At 35.3% G+C, this 16,943-nt stretch overlaps 2 protein-coding genes across 4 annotated transcripts in view; one reads left to right on the forward strand and one right to left on the reverse strand.

Annotated features, from left to right (window-relative positions):
• The window catches only part of LOC122074525 (eukaryotic translation initiation factor 2D), a 103,072-nt gene that overhangs the window by 48,555 nt on the left and 37,574 nt on the right, over window positions 1-16,943 (forward strand). The gene's annotated exons all lie outside the window — the stretch shown is intronic.
• On the reverse strand, window positions 2,108-3,433 carry LOC122074526 (heat stress transcription factor C-1-like). Its single transcript, XM_042639387.1, has 2 exons — window positions 3,105-3,433; window positions 2,108-3,015 (listed from the first exon to the last, which is right to left on the reverse strand). The coding sequence occupies exons 1-2, from the start codon at window positions 3,315-3,317 to the stop codon at window positions 2,290-2,292; spliced, it is 939 nt and encodes a 312-aa protein (XP_042495321.1). The 5' UTR covers window positions 3,318-3,433; the 3' UTR covers window positions 2,108-2,289.

The raw sequence follows: 16,943 nt of genomic DNA on the forward strand, positions 1-16,943 counted from the left end.
AAAATATCTTCTAATTCTCGGGTGGGCTATCTCAGGTGGGTATATCTCAAGTGGGCTATATCTTAGGTGGGCTTTGATGAAAATAAACTCTCACATAATATTAGATTACGTTGGCACCCACAAATACTAGTACGTACCTTTACTTTTGTACATGGCCTCGTGGTGCATGCAAGTGTAAGGATTGGGTGCACGTATTACACTTAGAACTCATTTGGTCATGTCAAGCCAGCCCGAGTTCAAGGTCACTCTTGCTACCATATTCCATATGGTGCCTATGTCGGTTCTCTCCGGTTCAACCCCTATATAATCAAACTAAGTCAATACGGGCAATTAGACCGAGTTTAAAAAAGTAGGGTATCACAGTAGTAGTGTAGCGACGTGAGGGGATTGCACCAAGAAGAAGAAGAAGGGGAGCAATTAGGAGAAGCATACAGGAGAAGGATTTTGTTTCCTAAAGTTTGCTTCTTTCCTTTTTTTTCTCAGAGCAAAAGGGTAATATGGAAAGTTCCTACTTTCTTGACGGTGAACTTAGGCACCATTTGACAACGTTCCTGTCATTTTTGTGTCTAGAAAAAATAAAAACATAAATTCACGTTTCTGGGAACATAAACAATTTTTGGGGCGTTTGAGAAACTTGTTTCTAAGTTTCTCTTTGTCATTACTCGATCCATTCCAAGACCAAACCCTATAGCCATATTCAAAGATGGTGGTGGATCCTGGAAGCATGGTTTAAAGTATCTCTGATACAATACAATACACCTCCGATACATATCTTAAATTTAACCAACCGATACGACGATCGATACCGATACTTTAATACTTTATCTTTAGCATATCCTAGTGTATCTCCAATACAATACGATACCCTCCAATATGTATCTTAAATTTAACTGACTGATACAGCGATCGATACTGATACTTTAATGGTTGCAGTTAGAAGAACACAAACCCTTCATTATCTTACTCTTGATTTGCAGAACCACCATTCGATAGAGGGCAACTGAAGCTAAATTTTTCTTTTTCTTCTTCTTCTTCATCATCTTCATCTTCATCTTCTCGTTCTTCCCATGTTTCATCAATTTCTTTCATATTTTTCTGCTTTTCTTCTTCCAACCAATCCCTTCCATACACAGAGAATGATGGAATCTGTTGGAGCTTTGTTACAGGGTTTGTAGCAAGCAATTCAAGAAATTTAATCGGAGAATCAACTTCATTGAACTTAATAGGGGAATCAGATTCGGTCTCATTCTCGATCTTGACCTTCTTTTCTTCGGATTCGGTCTCATTCTCGGTCTCAAATCAAACCTGTTTTGGAGCATTTCAAGCTTGAGAAGGGTTCTTGAGGGTTCACGAGCAGAGACCTGTAGAGAGCTGACCCTCTGGAGTTACTCACGTTGCAACTCGAGTTGCAGAGGGCTGACCCTCTGGAGTTACTCACGCTGCGTCCTTGGAATCATTTTGGAAGGTCTGCAACAGACTCCTCGCCGTGAGATCTAAATCAGTTCCTGTCTGTGGTGGAGGTTATTGAGGAGATGAACAGGGTCGGTCGTAGTGAATGGGGAGGAGGAAGATGGCCTACAACAAGGGCTTTCACTCTCTCGGTTCTCGTTTTCGCATGAAGAGAAATGGGTGCGAGGGATTTTTGTTGAAAATATCATGATTTTGGGTGCCCAAGCCATTTTCAGAAACAACGAAACAAGTCATACTTGCTTCATCATATGTGTTTCTAGAAACATAAACAGTTATAAATTATAACTTCTATTTTCAAAAACAAGAGAAACGGAACAAATTTACTAAATGCTTTTTAGGTTGTTTCTACGTTTGCGAACAAAAAAAACACAAAAACGCCAAAAATGAAACGTTATCAAATGATGCCTTAAACTTCAAACGTTGCTGTTAAATTGGGTTAACAGGTTTTAAAAGACCATGCGTGGTTCCATTGAGGTGCTGCCATTGCAGCAAAAATTTTCCATGATAAAACGACATAAGAGACTCAAAACACTCCCATTGGCAAGTGCATCTTTCATGCCAAGTCAATGGGTGCAGTGGCCATAGGGAAAGGGTCCGAGAGAACGTTTACTATCTGGATCCTGCAGTTTATAAATCATTTTTCTTATTAACAAATGCTACCCCTGAAAGTAGCAAGTCTTATTTGCTGAAACACTCGAAAGGTGCTTACTGCTTACTCCAGTAATGTGATTGGCTTGCAAAAGTGTCGGTAGGTGACTATTTGCAAAGAGAGATTTCTTAATCTTAATTTGATACCTAAATCTTAGCCTTCGAGAATGTCTAAAACCCACTGCCCCCACCACCCAGGAGACAGAAGGGATAAGGCGGCGTATGTGTATCATTCACCTCCATACCATCACCGCTGAGTCCAACGCCACCGCCTAACTCCTGGAAGAACGTCACCAAGTTAGCCGGAATGGGGTGAGCAACGGTGGCTAAAGGCTCTGATGGAGAGGGAAGAAACTGGGATGTCTCAGGTCCCACTCTGGTAATTCTTCTTGTCAACCATGGCGACATGTTCGACGGCGGCGAACCGCTAAAGCTCTCTACTCCAAACCCCATCTCCGGTAACGACACCTCTTCCTCCTCCGCCGCGCTGCTCATGGTGGTTGTTGTCGTCATCGTAGAGGATGATTCGATCATGAGCCTTCTTTTTTTATCCCCAAGCATCACTCCAGGAATGAGGTCAGGGTCTTCCATCACCTCGAATAAGAAAGTCATCATCTGTTTGGGCCGCCGCTCCGTGATCTGCAACCTCTCGTTCATCCCTTGTAACTCATCCTCTAAGGCCTTCTGTTCCTGCTTCAACCTCGAGAGCTCTAACATTATAGCCTTCCCCTCCTTCTCTTCTTCCTCCAACATTCCATCTTCTTGCTTGATCTGCGCCGTGTAAGAACTACTCCGGTTGCTCTTCCTTCGTATGATATTCTTCAGCAGTTGCTTCTCCCCTCGCAAGAACGACTCGTTCGCGAATTCCCATCTATCTGGATCCACCTTCCTGAACCTCTGATATACCAAAAAAAAAAAAAAAATTAACAAACATGTAACTAGAGATAGAGAAGATCCAGTTAAGTTATATATATATATATACTCACGTAGGTGTTGAGCTGACGAACGAAGCTTGAGAAGTTGTCATGTTTGAAGTAAACAGGAAGGATCTTGCGAGAGAAATTAATGGGGTTTATCACTACGAAGCTATTGTTGGCTTTACCCCACGCGTTGAATGAATCCGTGGAAGGATCGTCTACTATCTGATACGTCTTCAGCACGAATGGAGCAACCAGCCTTACCACGTTGTTAGTTTCCATCTCTCTCTCTCTCTCTCTCTCTCTCTCTCAAAGACCATGAGAAGGGGGAAGTAAGGACGATGAAGCTGTAGTCTCTATTGTTTGTTCTCCTGGTTATCGTTAATTTATGAAGGCAGGTTATCCCTTCTCTAACTCACAGATAAGTTAAAAGCTTAGGGTTCTCTGCATTCCTGCATTGGGATATTTCTCGTGAGATGGGACCCAACTGGTGCCGTTCCTTTTGATTACCTTGTCCTTTTCTTCAAATATCTGCACCCATGACTATCCGAGCATCTTAGATATTTGTGGACAAAATTTTGCCGTGGGTTGGAGATAAGTACGTGGCAGCACTTCAATAGATCCACGTTGTTTGAGTTTTTAATATTTTTTAATCTAATTTAACAGGACGGTAGAATTGAGGTGCTGCCACGTACGGATTGATATTTGTTGTAAAGATTTCAACCACAAGGTTAAAAAAATATATAAATATTTGTTGATGTGAGACGTGGACCCAAGGGGTGAGGAAGATTGGGAAATTGGATCTGTTGTTCGTAGGATTACTTAGTTGTGCGAGTATTCAGCATTCAAACATTTATCTTTTCTGCCATTACAAGGATAAAAAGAGATATATTTAAAAATAAAAATGATAAATATTAGATGTTGAGTATTCGTATAAGCAGTTGATCCATTTTCAAAAATTGGATCGTTGGTATTGATAGATCATTACGGGTGAGCATCTAACATCGGTCTCTTTTACCTTCAAATATGCCCTTTTTTCACATATGTAATAGTAGAAAATTGAATAAGTGTTAGATGTAAGATTTCCTATTAGGTAGGCTAGCATAGTCAAAGATTTGTTTTTAAAATCGGTTTAATGGTGTTAACTAAAGATGGAGTAAGCAGAAAGAATCCAATATTATTGGTAAGTGATCTCTATGGATATATTGGATTCTATTAGCACACCTTAATGGTATGAAATATTTATTACTATGTGTGGACCTAAGGTATTGTTTCCTTAATGGGGAGGAAACCCTAATTTTATTACAGGGTTGGTCCCTACCCTCACCCCTATATATAGTTATCACTGACCCATTAAATGAAGCTAACAATCAAAAAAGCATAAGGGAAAGACGGTAGACCAGACCAACATTGATCGTGTTGTACAAGGAGTATACAAGAAGACATTGAGGAGTTCTTATTCTTCAACCATGGATTCAGGTATGCCTAAAACATGTATTTTATAGTGTTTATCGTGCATGCTTATCGATCTTCATGAATCGTTCCGTATCTGTTTTCTATCAATGGTATCAAAGCCTCGTTCATGAAAAATCGATCGGTTGTACCACCAGTAATAAACATCAATTTTTTTTCCTCGAGTCGTTTCGTTTTGAAGAAACAAGAAAAGTAATATATTATTACTAAAGGACAAAAACTTACAAAGTTTTATTTTAAAAAAAAAAATGACAAAAGCAACCATACTTGATTTTATGATTTGGTTTAAAAAAAAAAAAATGACAAAAGCAACGTACATGCTTTTACTATTTTGGTTGTTTAAAAAAAAATGACAAAAAGTAAAAGGTGTGATTGCTTNTCTCCTCGAGTCGTTTTGTTTTGAAGAAACAAGAAAAGTAATATATTATTACTAAAGGGCAAAACTTACAAAGTTTTATTTAAAAAAAAAAAAGTGACAAAAGCAACCGTACTTGATTTTACGGTTTGGTTTTAAAAAAAAAAAATGACAAAAGCAACGTACATGCTTTTACGGTTTGGTTGTTAAAAAAAAAAAGTGACAAAAGCAAGTACGGTAGATTGCTTTTACTGTTTTGGTAGTTAAAAATAATAATAATAATAATAATAATGACAAAAGCAAGTACGGTGTGATTGCTTTTACTGTTTTGGTTGTTTTAAAAATTAAAAAAAAAGTGACAAAAATTAAAGGTAAGTACGATTTTATTTGAAACCGTGTTTTGATTGTTTTAAAAAATAAAATAAAATAACATAAAAAGGTGTCATGAGTTTTAATTGGTTGACTCATAACAGAACCATAAAACATAATTATTTACAGATTTACATTTTGTGACATTTGGTTTAGTCACTAGCACATTAAATATATAATTTTGTTATTTCATATTAATTCTTGTGCTATTTGATTCAGTCACTATAGGGAATTATTATGCAACCCATGATGTTGTTCTGATCTATCATAATAGGAACACTTATGATTTTATATATTAAAATTTTATATGCTTTTGTTTTTCATATTATTATTCAGTAATTCTTTGATGGAAAATTATTAAAAATATAATGGGCATACAGTTACAATCCAGGTCTATGGAGTTTTCGTAACTTTAGAGATTAAACTTCCACTTAGTGGGCTAATTCCTAAAGATGCAGAATCACTATAAACCATCCAGATGGATTGCAGTCAAGAAAGCCATATGACAAACGATGTGCTCTTGCCAACACAGGTGAGTCTTCGTTTGGTCGGTTTTGCTTGATGGTGTGAGGGTGACATTTTGAGCTTCACTATTTTGGAGGTTCTTGTCTTGCCACCACAGGTGACGGAATCTACAATATGGTGTTGTTTTTTAGGCGTCTCGCCTTACATGTGAAAGATTTCACTGCATGTTGGGCGATCTTGCCACCACATGTGTGACCCCAATGATGCTGGATCTTTTCCCAGTTCATGTTTTTCATACAATTGTTAAAATTGGTATTGGGATAATCTGATTAATAAGCCCTAATTAGTCAGTTTTCATTATATTATTGGGATGTTGATATGCTTTTGGTTATTGCATATTGTATGTTTTGGTAAAATTTTGATAATTATGATTGCCAGCTATGACTTCCCAATTATCTTCCATCAAAGTTCTGAATGGTTCCAATTTTGAGGAGTGGATAGACTCTCTTACTGTGTCTCTTGCAATCATGAGACTCGATTATTTTCTGAGAACTGATAAAACCTCCGAGCCCACAACTGAGAGTGATGCTACTGCAAAAGCACTTTATGAAAAGTGGGAGGAGTCCAACAGATTGTGTCTAATTGTTATGAAGCATACTATGGATAAGACCATTAAGAAAAGTGTGCCTTCGAAAGAAAATGCTAAGGATTTTCTTGCAGTTGTTAATACAAAGTTTACCAAATTTGATAAGGCTGAGAAGGGAACATATTTAGAGTGGTTCTCATCCACTCGATATGATGGCACAAGTGGAGTACATGATCACATTATGAAAATGACCAATTATGCTGTCACATTGGGCGAGATGGAAGTGAAGATATCTGATTCTTTCCTTGTGTGGAAAATTATGCAATCACTTCCATCATCGTTTGATACTCTTAAGACCTCCTATAATGCACAAAAATTAGAGTGGAATCTTGAGGACATGACTTCCATATTAGTACAGGAAGAGGAAAGAAAGAAGAAGGAAAAATTTAACTCTGCTTATTTTGTTTCCAATAATGGGGGTAAGAAGAAATTCAAGAAAAATTGGAAAGGCAACAAGCAAGAAAAATCAGAAAAAATAGAACAGAAAACCGATCAGAATCTAAAACCGATCAGAATCTGAAACCAAAGACTAAGGCTTTTAAGAGAAAGTGTTTCTTCTGCAAAAAGGATGGACATATGAAGACAGATTGCTATGGCTATAAGAAATGGCTTGAAAAAAAAGGTACATCTTTAGCTCTAGTGTGTCTTGAATCCAATCTTGTAGATGTTTCCCCTGATTCGTGGTGGATTGATACTGGAGCAACTATTCACATCACTAATTGTTTGCAGGAATTAAAAAGCAGGAGGAAACCAAGTGAGGGAGAGATGATGATTTACATGGGAAATGGAGAGAAGACCAAAGTTGAATTTATAGGAGTAGTTGGATTACTTTTATCCACTGGTTTTGTTTTGAATTTGAATGATGTGGTTTATGTACCATCGTTTAGACGAAAACTTGTTTCGGTATCTAAACTTGACAGTTGTGGTTACACTTTTAATATTGGCAATGGAAAACTTACTCTCTATTCTGGTTCTCTTATGGTTGGATCTGCCTTGTTATATGATGGTCTTTATAAATTTGATTTGGATATTAGTTCTTCCAAATATGCCAACAGTTCTTCTGTTATAAATTATGTGGTTACAAATCCTAAACGTGCTAGATTGGATGAAAATTCTTCTATGTTGTGGCATAAACGTTTAGGACATATTTCTAAATAGAGGATAGATCGATTGATTAAGAATGGTACACTTCCTCAATTGGATTTTTCAGATTTTGGAATTTGTATTGATTGCATTAAGGGGAAACACACTAGAGCTAAAAAGAAAGGTGCAACCAGGAAGGATGAAGCATTGGAGCTGATTCATACTGATATTTGTGGTCCATTCACTCCTACTACCATGGGTGGATACAGATATTTTATTACTTTCATAGATGATTTTTCCTGTTTTGGTTTTATTTACCTTATTCAAGAAAAATCTGAATCCTTAGATGCTTTCAAAGTTTTTAAAGCAGAGGTAGAACTTAAAAGGAAAAAAAAGATAAAAAGTGTGAGATCTGATCGAGGTGGAGAGTTTTATGGTAGATATGATGAAACTGGGCGTAACCCTGGACCATTTGCCAGATTCTTACAAGAATGTGGTATTGACGCTCAGTACACTATGCCTGGTTCACCTGAGCAGAATGGGGTGGCTGAAAGGAGAAACCATACCCTTATGGATATGGTGAGAAGCATGATAAGTAATTCAACTTTACCTGATTTCTTTTGGGGTGATGCTTTGAAAACAGCAGTTTATATTTTGAATAAAGTGCCTAGCAAGTCTGTTCCCAGAACTCCCTATGAATTGTGGACTGGTAAGAAGCCAAATTTATCTCATTTTCATATATAGGGATGTGCTGCAGAGGTGAGACCTTACAATCCTCAAATGAGGAAGCTTGATCCAAGGACCATTAGTGGTCATTTTATCGGTTATTCTGAAAGATCAAGAGGATATAGATTCTATTGTCCTACACATTCTACTAGAGTAGTGGAATCAAATCGGGCAGTTTTCTTTGAAGATGATTTAGATTTTCACTCTGCTCAACCACGTAACTTTGTTTTTGAGGAGGAACGTGTTCTTGTACCTATGCCTGCGACATTGCCATCTACTGTATTACAGCCTCACATAGAACAAGTGAATGTCCCCACTCACAAACCTGTGCAACCTACAGTGGTTGAGCATGCACCCCCTGTTGTTGATGAGATTCATGACCATATTGTTGTTGATGTTCCCTTGAGGAAATCAGAGAGAACTCGTAAGCCTGCCATATCTGATGACTATGTTGTTTATTTACAAGAACATGAGTTTGATGTTACTTTGGATTCAGATCCAATTAGTTTTGACCAGGCTGCCAATGATTCCAATTCATCAATGTGGATGTTTGCCATGCAAGATGAATTGAATTCTATGTCTGTTAATGATGTTTAGAATTTAGTTGAATTACCAAAAGGATGCAGACCGATTAGTTGTAAATGGATTTTCAAGACCAAATAGAACTCTAAAGGTGAAATTGAGCGTTACAAGGCCAGACTTGTAGCAAAAGGATTCAGCCAAAGAGAGGGCATATATTACAAGGAAACATTCTCACCAGTCTCGACAAAAGATTCTTTCAGAATCATCATGGCTTCAGTTGCACATTTTGATTTGAAACTTAATCAGATGGATGTCAAAACAGCTTTCCTAAATGGAGATCTTGAAGAGGATGTTTACATGCAATAACCCCTTGGCTTCAGGAAAGCTGATACAGAGCATCTTGTGTGCAAACTTAAGAAATCTATTTATGGTTTGAAACAGGCATCTACACAGTGGTATCTTAAGTTCGATGAAGTTATCACTTCTTGTGGTTTCAAAGAAAATCTTGTGGACCAGTGTATTTATCTGAAGATCAGTGGGAGTAAGTTCATTTTCCTTGTGTTTTATGTTGATGATATTCTTCTTGCCAGCAATAATGTTGATCTTTTGCATGAGACAAAATGATTATTATCAAATCACTTTGATATGAAGGATCTTGGTGAGGCCTCTTATGTTTTGGGCATTGAGATTCATCGTGATAGGTCTTGTGGCATTCTTGGTTTGTCTCAGAAAGGTTACATTGAGAGGATATTAAAAAGGTTTAATATGTTAGCATGTTCCCCTAGTAAGACTCAAGTTGTAAAAGGGGACAAATTTGGCAAGTCTCAATGTCCACAGACAGAATTAGAGTGCAATCAGATGAAGAACATACCTTATGCATCTGCTGTTGGTAGTTTGATGTATACTCAAGTTTGTACATGGCCTGACATTGCTTATGTTGTTAGTGTACTTGGGAGATATTTGAGCAACCCTGGTGAAGCGCATTGGGTAGCTGCTAAGAAAGTCATGAGATATTTACAGGGCACTAAGGATTTTATGCTTACTTATAGAAGAACCGATTCACTTGATGTAGTCGGTTACACTGACGCAGATTTTGCTGGATACCTAGATGACCTCAAGTCTACTTCTGGATATGTTTTTGTGATGGCAGGTGGGGCTATATCTTGGAAGAGTGTCAAGCAGACACTCACTGCATCTTCTACTATGCAAGCTGAGTATGTGGCATGTTATGAAGCCACTATTCAAGCTTTATGGTTAAGGAATTTTATCTCAGGGCTACAGATTGTTGACTCTATATCTAAACCATTGAGGATGTTCTGTGACAACTCCGCTGCGGTACGTTTCTCTTATAACAGTAAAAGTACTTCAGGCTCTAAACACATTGACATTAAGTATTTTTTGGTCAGAGAGAAAGTTCAAGAGTCACAGATTACAATGGAGCAGATTGCTACAGAAAACATGATTGCAGATCCTCTTACTAAGGGCTTGACTCCAAAAGTTTTTCAAGAGCATGTCACTAATATGGGACTTGTTAGTTTTTTTGATGCATTTTATTAGTGGGAGTTTTGCTCAATATGTTTGCATTTAACTTTCAGTTTTATTGCATTATTATTGTTCTCAAGAATATATATGCATTTTTATGGCCATTTGTTTATGTGTATACACTTATCTATTTGCCTCCTACAGAAAATTGAGGTTATATGTGGTGTATTTACCTCATTCGGTATCTGAGGTTCTAGTCAATACACATACATCCAGTCACTAGTAAAGTCTCGTTTGATTGAGGTCTAGTGCTAGTGTTGTGGGACATCCGGACCCAGTCCCAATAAGCTTCTTTGATTGAAGCTTAAGCGTTTGGGAGACGCTTGTAGTTAATGAGGCCTTCGGTATCTGTCTCATAGGGCTCATTTGGTTTTCGAGCCAGGACCAATTTGGAAATAAACATGATGATCACTATTGCATGCTATTTTCATACCACACTTTCATACTATTCAGCCCAAGTCGGTGATGTTATGAGCACTTTGACGTGTGTGGTCTCATATCGCTTTAGATGTGATGATCAATACAGTTGGGTGTTTGTAATTCTCATTCGGATCAAGGCATTTGGTTTAAGATGCACTCCATTCGACACTGTTTTGTTTGTGGTCACATTCAGTTTATCTAAATCGGAGAGTCGTTTTAAATAAATTTTAAAATCTAAAACTTGTGACATATGCTGCCCAAGTGGGAGATTGTAAGATTTCCTAGTAGATGGACTAGCATAGTCAAAGATTTATTTCCAAAACCGATTTAGTGGTGTTGACTAAAGATGGAGTAAGTAGAAAGAATCCAATATTATTGGTAAGTGATCTCTATGGAGATATTGGATTCTATTAGCACACCTTAATGGTATGAAATATTTATTACTATGTGTGGACCTAAGGTATTGTTTCCTTAATGGGGAGGAAACCCTAATTTTATTGCAGGGTTGGTCACTACCTTCATCCCTATATATAGTTATCACTGACCCATTAAGTGAAGCCAACAATCAAAAGCATAAGGGAAAGAGGGTAGACCAGACCAACATTGATCGTGTTGTACAAGGAGCATACAAGAAGACGTTGAGGAGTTCTTATTCTTCAACCATGGATTCAGGTATGCCTAAAACGTGTATTTTATAGTGTGTGTCGTGCATGCTTATCGATCTTCATGAATCGTTCCGTATCTGTTTTCTATCAGTGGTAGCTGTTCGTGGTGTACGTAGTGAAGTCTGATGGGGCTCTGAGCATGCATTGTATGGATATTTATAGAAGTATTATAAATACTAAAACTGCTGGTGAGATGGTGACCAAGGAGAGAGAGAGAGAGAGAGAGATTCTCGCATTGAAAAAAAAATCCTTTATTTTTCCTTTTCTTAGTGTTGGTTTGGATGTCACAGTTTACCAAAAATAAAATAAAATAAATAAATGGATGTCACTATCTCAATTCTCAATACATTGAGAAAACAATCTAAAATAGCTGTGTTTACAATCTACCAAAAAAAAAAAAGTGTTTACTTTTTTTTTGGTGGAATATACCAAAAAAAAAAGAAAAAAAAGGTCAAAGTAAGCGAACGACTCCTTGCATTCATTCTTTGCTTCACTTGTTTCAAAGAGTTTCTAAGTCAAGGGTAACAAATTATATTTTATCATCATTGTTATTTCTATCAGTCTTGCATGTGAAATAAGAGAACTTTTATTCTCATTGAAAAAAAAATTTGTTAATTCAAAAAAATACCCCCAAATCTACAATGTATTCTAGTGCCATAGGTATACAGAACTAGCAACAGGTGATGTCTTCTTTTCTAGACTCCACACTACCTGAATTCCCTACTTTGGACTACCCTATTCTTATCCTTGCTAGTATGTCTGGTAAGCTAAAGAAGAAATCAGGATGGGCTGTTTGCATTATTATTAATGAAAAATGTCTTATTGGCAGCTGGTTATGTATTGATAGGAAAACTTTTGATGCTTGAGTGAGGATACTACATCATGAACTGAAGCAGACGAACAAAGGAGATTGGAGCATTGCTGAGATCTGAAGCAATACAAATGAGTTACGCAATATTCTTTTTGGAGATAATACCACACTGTGGTGGTTGAGCGAAACCCCACCACCGTTTTTGCACATACTATCACTAACCAATTTTTGGCTTGGACCAAACAACGATGTGGTATTTCTTATGGTTTGTCTTGCCCATAAGGCAATGAACAATCTAGTTAATTTTAACATTTCACATCCGAACATAGATGTATTAAGTTATTTCTTAATCTAGTTTTCTTTCTTTTCTGATAAAAAAAAAATGTGTTAATAAATAGACAAAAAAGTGGGCGATCTTGTGGTGCAATAGTAAAATTGCATTATTTTCTACATGTTGGACATAGGTAAGTTGGAATAGCATTTCTTGTGATCCATGGTGTATGGCTACGTACATTTTTTCCCCTCAAACTCTTTTATTTTTTATTTTAAAGGACAAATTCTTTTTCACTAAGCTTAGTTACAAGATAGTTGGAAAATCAGTTTCCACTCGACTTACCATTTTCAAAACCCAATGGCTTGGGCCAATCAAACTTGGCTAAGGTGAGTCGTGTTTTCTCCTGACCACGTTCCACGCTTTGCTTATTTGACTCAGGTGATTTTTCCGAGTTAAAACTTCATTTTCCATCTATGGTTACAAGATTTTTCACTTTTAAAATGATTTTGGAGAAAAAAAAAAATCTCTATCCGATTGTGTGCTCTTGCACTTAGACATAAGACGGCACATACCCATTGACCCTCGTGTTTGGCACAGGAGCCACGTGATCCAGATAACATTCTCTCTCCCAATACTTAATAGTCTCAACTTGGATGTGTTGCCTTCGATAAACATGTTTGTACCTAATAATTGGAAATTTGTATTGTAACAAATAGATGAAATGCTAGTTCAGCAAGCAATAAAGATTCAGTGACGTGCAGGCAAGTGAGGACTTGATAAAACAAATTGAAACAACAAACAGCCCATGGTGTAGAGAAATATATCCTCTATTAATGTGTAACCTTGAGGTCAAGGGTTTAAGGCTTGGTAGAGAGGGGGAGAGACAATAAGAGAGAGAGGAGAAGTATTATAAAATACCTCAATTTTTTTTTTTTTTTTATTGAAAGTGGCTTACATTAATTTTTTAAACCCTAAGGGGTAGCTCATTTAAAAGTGATCAACACCTCACAATTAAGAATTCATAAGTTCAACTCTCTTTCGGACCTACCTATAAAAAAAAAATGTTAATTATTAAATATTTAATTTTCATTTTTAAATCCCAAAGGGTAACTTAGTTGACAAAGACTGATGCATCAAAATTAAGAAACTATTATTTCAAATCCTAGGAGTTCGACCTCATTATATTTTTGTCCATAATTTCTTTTTTTCTTTTTTTTTTGTTGTCAACTTTTGTCTCAGGTTTTCTAACCAACAGTTATGTGGAAAAAAAAAAACAAAACTTTATGATATTGGAACTCATGTAAGAAATCTTGACTTCAACTCTTCTTGGAGTTTGATCCCATTATTTTTTTATGCCTATAATTCCATTTTTTTTGTCTCATGCCCTTCGACAAACTTGTGCTTTTGTCTGTTATGTAGAGAAAAACAAAACTTTATGATACTCGAACTCATTTGAATCTACTTAATTTCCTTTCTTAATAGATTTTGCTTATTTCTCTCAAAAAAAAAAAAAAAATCCTTGGATTGGAGCCTTATTATTATTATTATTATTATTATTATTATTATTATTATTATTATATCATATTATTATAAAAACATGTATCCATACTTCGTGACTAATCTTTTCTTTGACTACTTTACCCATTTTACTTATTTAAATACGTCATCTTTTTCATTATCTTTTTTGTCAATCTTTTCTATTTTTCTGATATTGTTGGTACCCTTTATATTTTTTTAATATTTATATATTTTTAAAATTTTAGTTTCTTTATTCCTATGACATCCCTTTCCTTATCTCTCTTTCCCACTTTCTTTTCTCCCTCCCCTCTCACATGTTCCTTTCTTTTTCTCTTCTAATATCTATAATTTATGAGTTGTTTTTACCAAAAAGAAAAAAAATCTTTCTAAATTTCCTCCTTCCTCTCTTACATTTGTCTCTTTTTTTTTCTTAAAATCCATATCTTTCTTAAGATAAAAAAAAAAAAAAAAAATTCTAAATTTTCTTCCTCCCCTCTCTCATGTTCCTCTTTTTAGTCTTTTAATCCATATCTTTCTTAAAAATAAAAAAATAAAAAAAATCTATATTTTGGGAGTTGTTTTTACCATATATCTTTTTAAATTTTCTCCCTCTAACGTTTTTCTCTTTTTAATCTACATCTTTCTTTAAAAAAAATCTCTACATATTAGGAGTCTCTCATTCTAAATTTTCTCCCTCCTCTCTTTTCCTCTTTTAATCTATATCTTTCTAAAAAAAACTATATTTTAGAAATCGTTTTACCTAAAAAAAATAAAATTCTTTCTAAATTTTTTCCATCCTCTCTCTCACATTTCCATCTTTCTAAAAAAAAAAAAAAAATCTATATTCTAGGAGTTTGTAAATAAACATTTCCCTCTTTTCCTATCACATTTCTCTCTTTCTCTTTTTCTTTCTATAAAAAAATGAAAAAAAAAAAATTCTATACTTTAAGATTTTTGTACAAAAATTTAATATTTTTGGAATTTTTTTTTTCTCTCTCCACTACCTTAACCTCATTAGCCTCAAGCTTTTTGGTTGCTGCAAGTTGACCAATGCAAGCATGGCCGATTTTGCCATCAATTGCAAATAGAAAAATCTTCTTTACCTCCATTTGTTATCGTTTTCATTCTCCCCACAAAAGAAAAAAAAAATCTTCCTCTCCCTTCTTCTTGGTCTTACCAGGAGGGATACTTTTACATTCACTCCAGCGTTGCAGTTTGGTTCAATTTTATGCTCATTGATCAAACCTGATAGATCCCTGCAGTATTTTTTATAGGAGATAATTGAACTTCTTACCGAGGATGTGCAAAAGTTGAAGAATTGTCTCTCTTGAATTTAAAAGGTATTAGTGTTGGTTATTATGACATTCAATGAAGATTGTGTTGGTTATTATGATTTATTACGTTCAATAGAGATTGTAGTTTTGTTATTGACAGGGATTATGTTGTAGTGTTGGAATTTCGTGTTTTTTATTTTGAAGGGAATGCTAGGGGGTGTGGTATTTACATATGAAAATCGCTTTGGATGTATGGTCATAATGTGGACATGGAGGAAGCAATAAATGTGGTGTTGGTGGTGGTGGTGGTGTTTTTTTGTTTTTTAAATTATGCAAATCACTGGTGATTGGTGTGAATAAGTAAAAGTTTTGAAGATGAGCCAGCGTACGTAATAGGATATTCCTACAGTGATGCACCTTACAATTGAGTATCCCATTGGGGTTTCAGGTTTTATGCATGGTTTCTGATCCTTTCATTGTTCTCCTTTTTTTCCCTCCTTCGTTGCTATTCTAATGCAAAGTAGGGAGGAAAAGAAGAAAAAACATTTAGCATTTTACACCGAAGCCCTCACTATGGGGAAGACAAAAAGCACAGAAAATCCGCTCTACACAGAAATCGAGCTACTTGTTATTTGAAATTGCAAGATTTCGAGAAGGTCCTAATCTTGCCCCGTCTCTCTTGCAATTTTTATTGAAATTTGCGATTTCTATATTGTGTTTCTTCTAAATTATTGTGGTTGGTTAATTGTTTTGTAAAGGTTATTGATATCTTTAGTTCAATTTATATTAGTTTAATCATTTAAATAGGGATTTAGTTTCTGCTGATCAGGATGAACAAAAGACATCTTTTAAATTAGGTTGAATCTTCTTATATTTTTTGAATCCACATGCATAAAAAGGAACCTGTTTGTAAAAATATTCTAACATGGCCCTTTCATCAACCTTTTTTAGTGTTAGGTCTAGGGGGTTTTAGTTTAAAAAAGAAATATGATAAAAAAAATATAGTTATGTACTGAATTGAGTACTTTTTAGTTTTTTATTTTTTATTTTTTGTGAAATTTAAATTTTATATTAAAGACTTAAATTGTGAAGTTTTGGAATCCCTTTTTTAATTCAAAATATTTTATTAATTTCAAATGATGTATTTTTATGTCTTATCAATTCTTCAATTTCATCTGTAGTGTGGCAATTTTTGGATTTGTGTTACAACCTCCCTTCCTACCCTTAGATTTTATGTGCTATTTCCACATTTAGTACTTGAAGTTGTCATTGTTATTTCCTTGCATAAAATCTAAATCTCAACATTTTAAATTCAATTATATAAAAAAAAAATACAAAACCATTTTAAATTCAATTAGTTCAAACAGTCTACAACTTTTATTTTTATAAAAGCCCTATTGATAGTTACTATGCCTAAATTTAATTATAAATTTTACATAACTCCTGTAATATTATAAGAGATGTGAACTAACACAGTGCATATATTTCAAGAAATTAATGTTCAACATTTTTTGGTTGTGTTTGGTGACCATTCTGCTCTTAGAAAGTAATTGGTGCTCTTAGGTGGATCACCATCATTTCCTTCACAATTATTTCATATATTCGTTCAATATCTCCATATTCTTCAAAATCCATGTCCTCATGTAGTTTTTTTTTTTTTTTTGTCTTTTTTGTCTTTTTTGTATTTTGCTTTTCATTACTTTTTCCTTTTCTCTTCTTTGTTCTTGCTTTGATCCGACCCCATTAATTTGGGATAAGGCTTAGT

The sequence above is a fragment of the Macadamia integrifolia genome, chromosome 3 (genome assembly GCF_013358625.1).
Source record: "Macadamia integrifolia cultivar HAES 741 chromosome 3, SCU_Mint_v3, whole genome shotgun sequence".
Classification (NCBI taxonomy): Eukaryota; Viridiplantae; Streptophyta; class Magnoliopsida; order Proteales; family Proteaceae; genus Macadamia; species Macadamia integrifolia.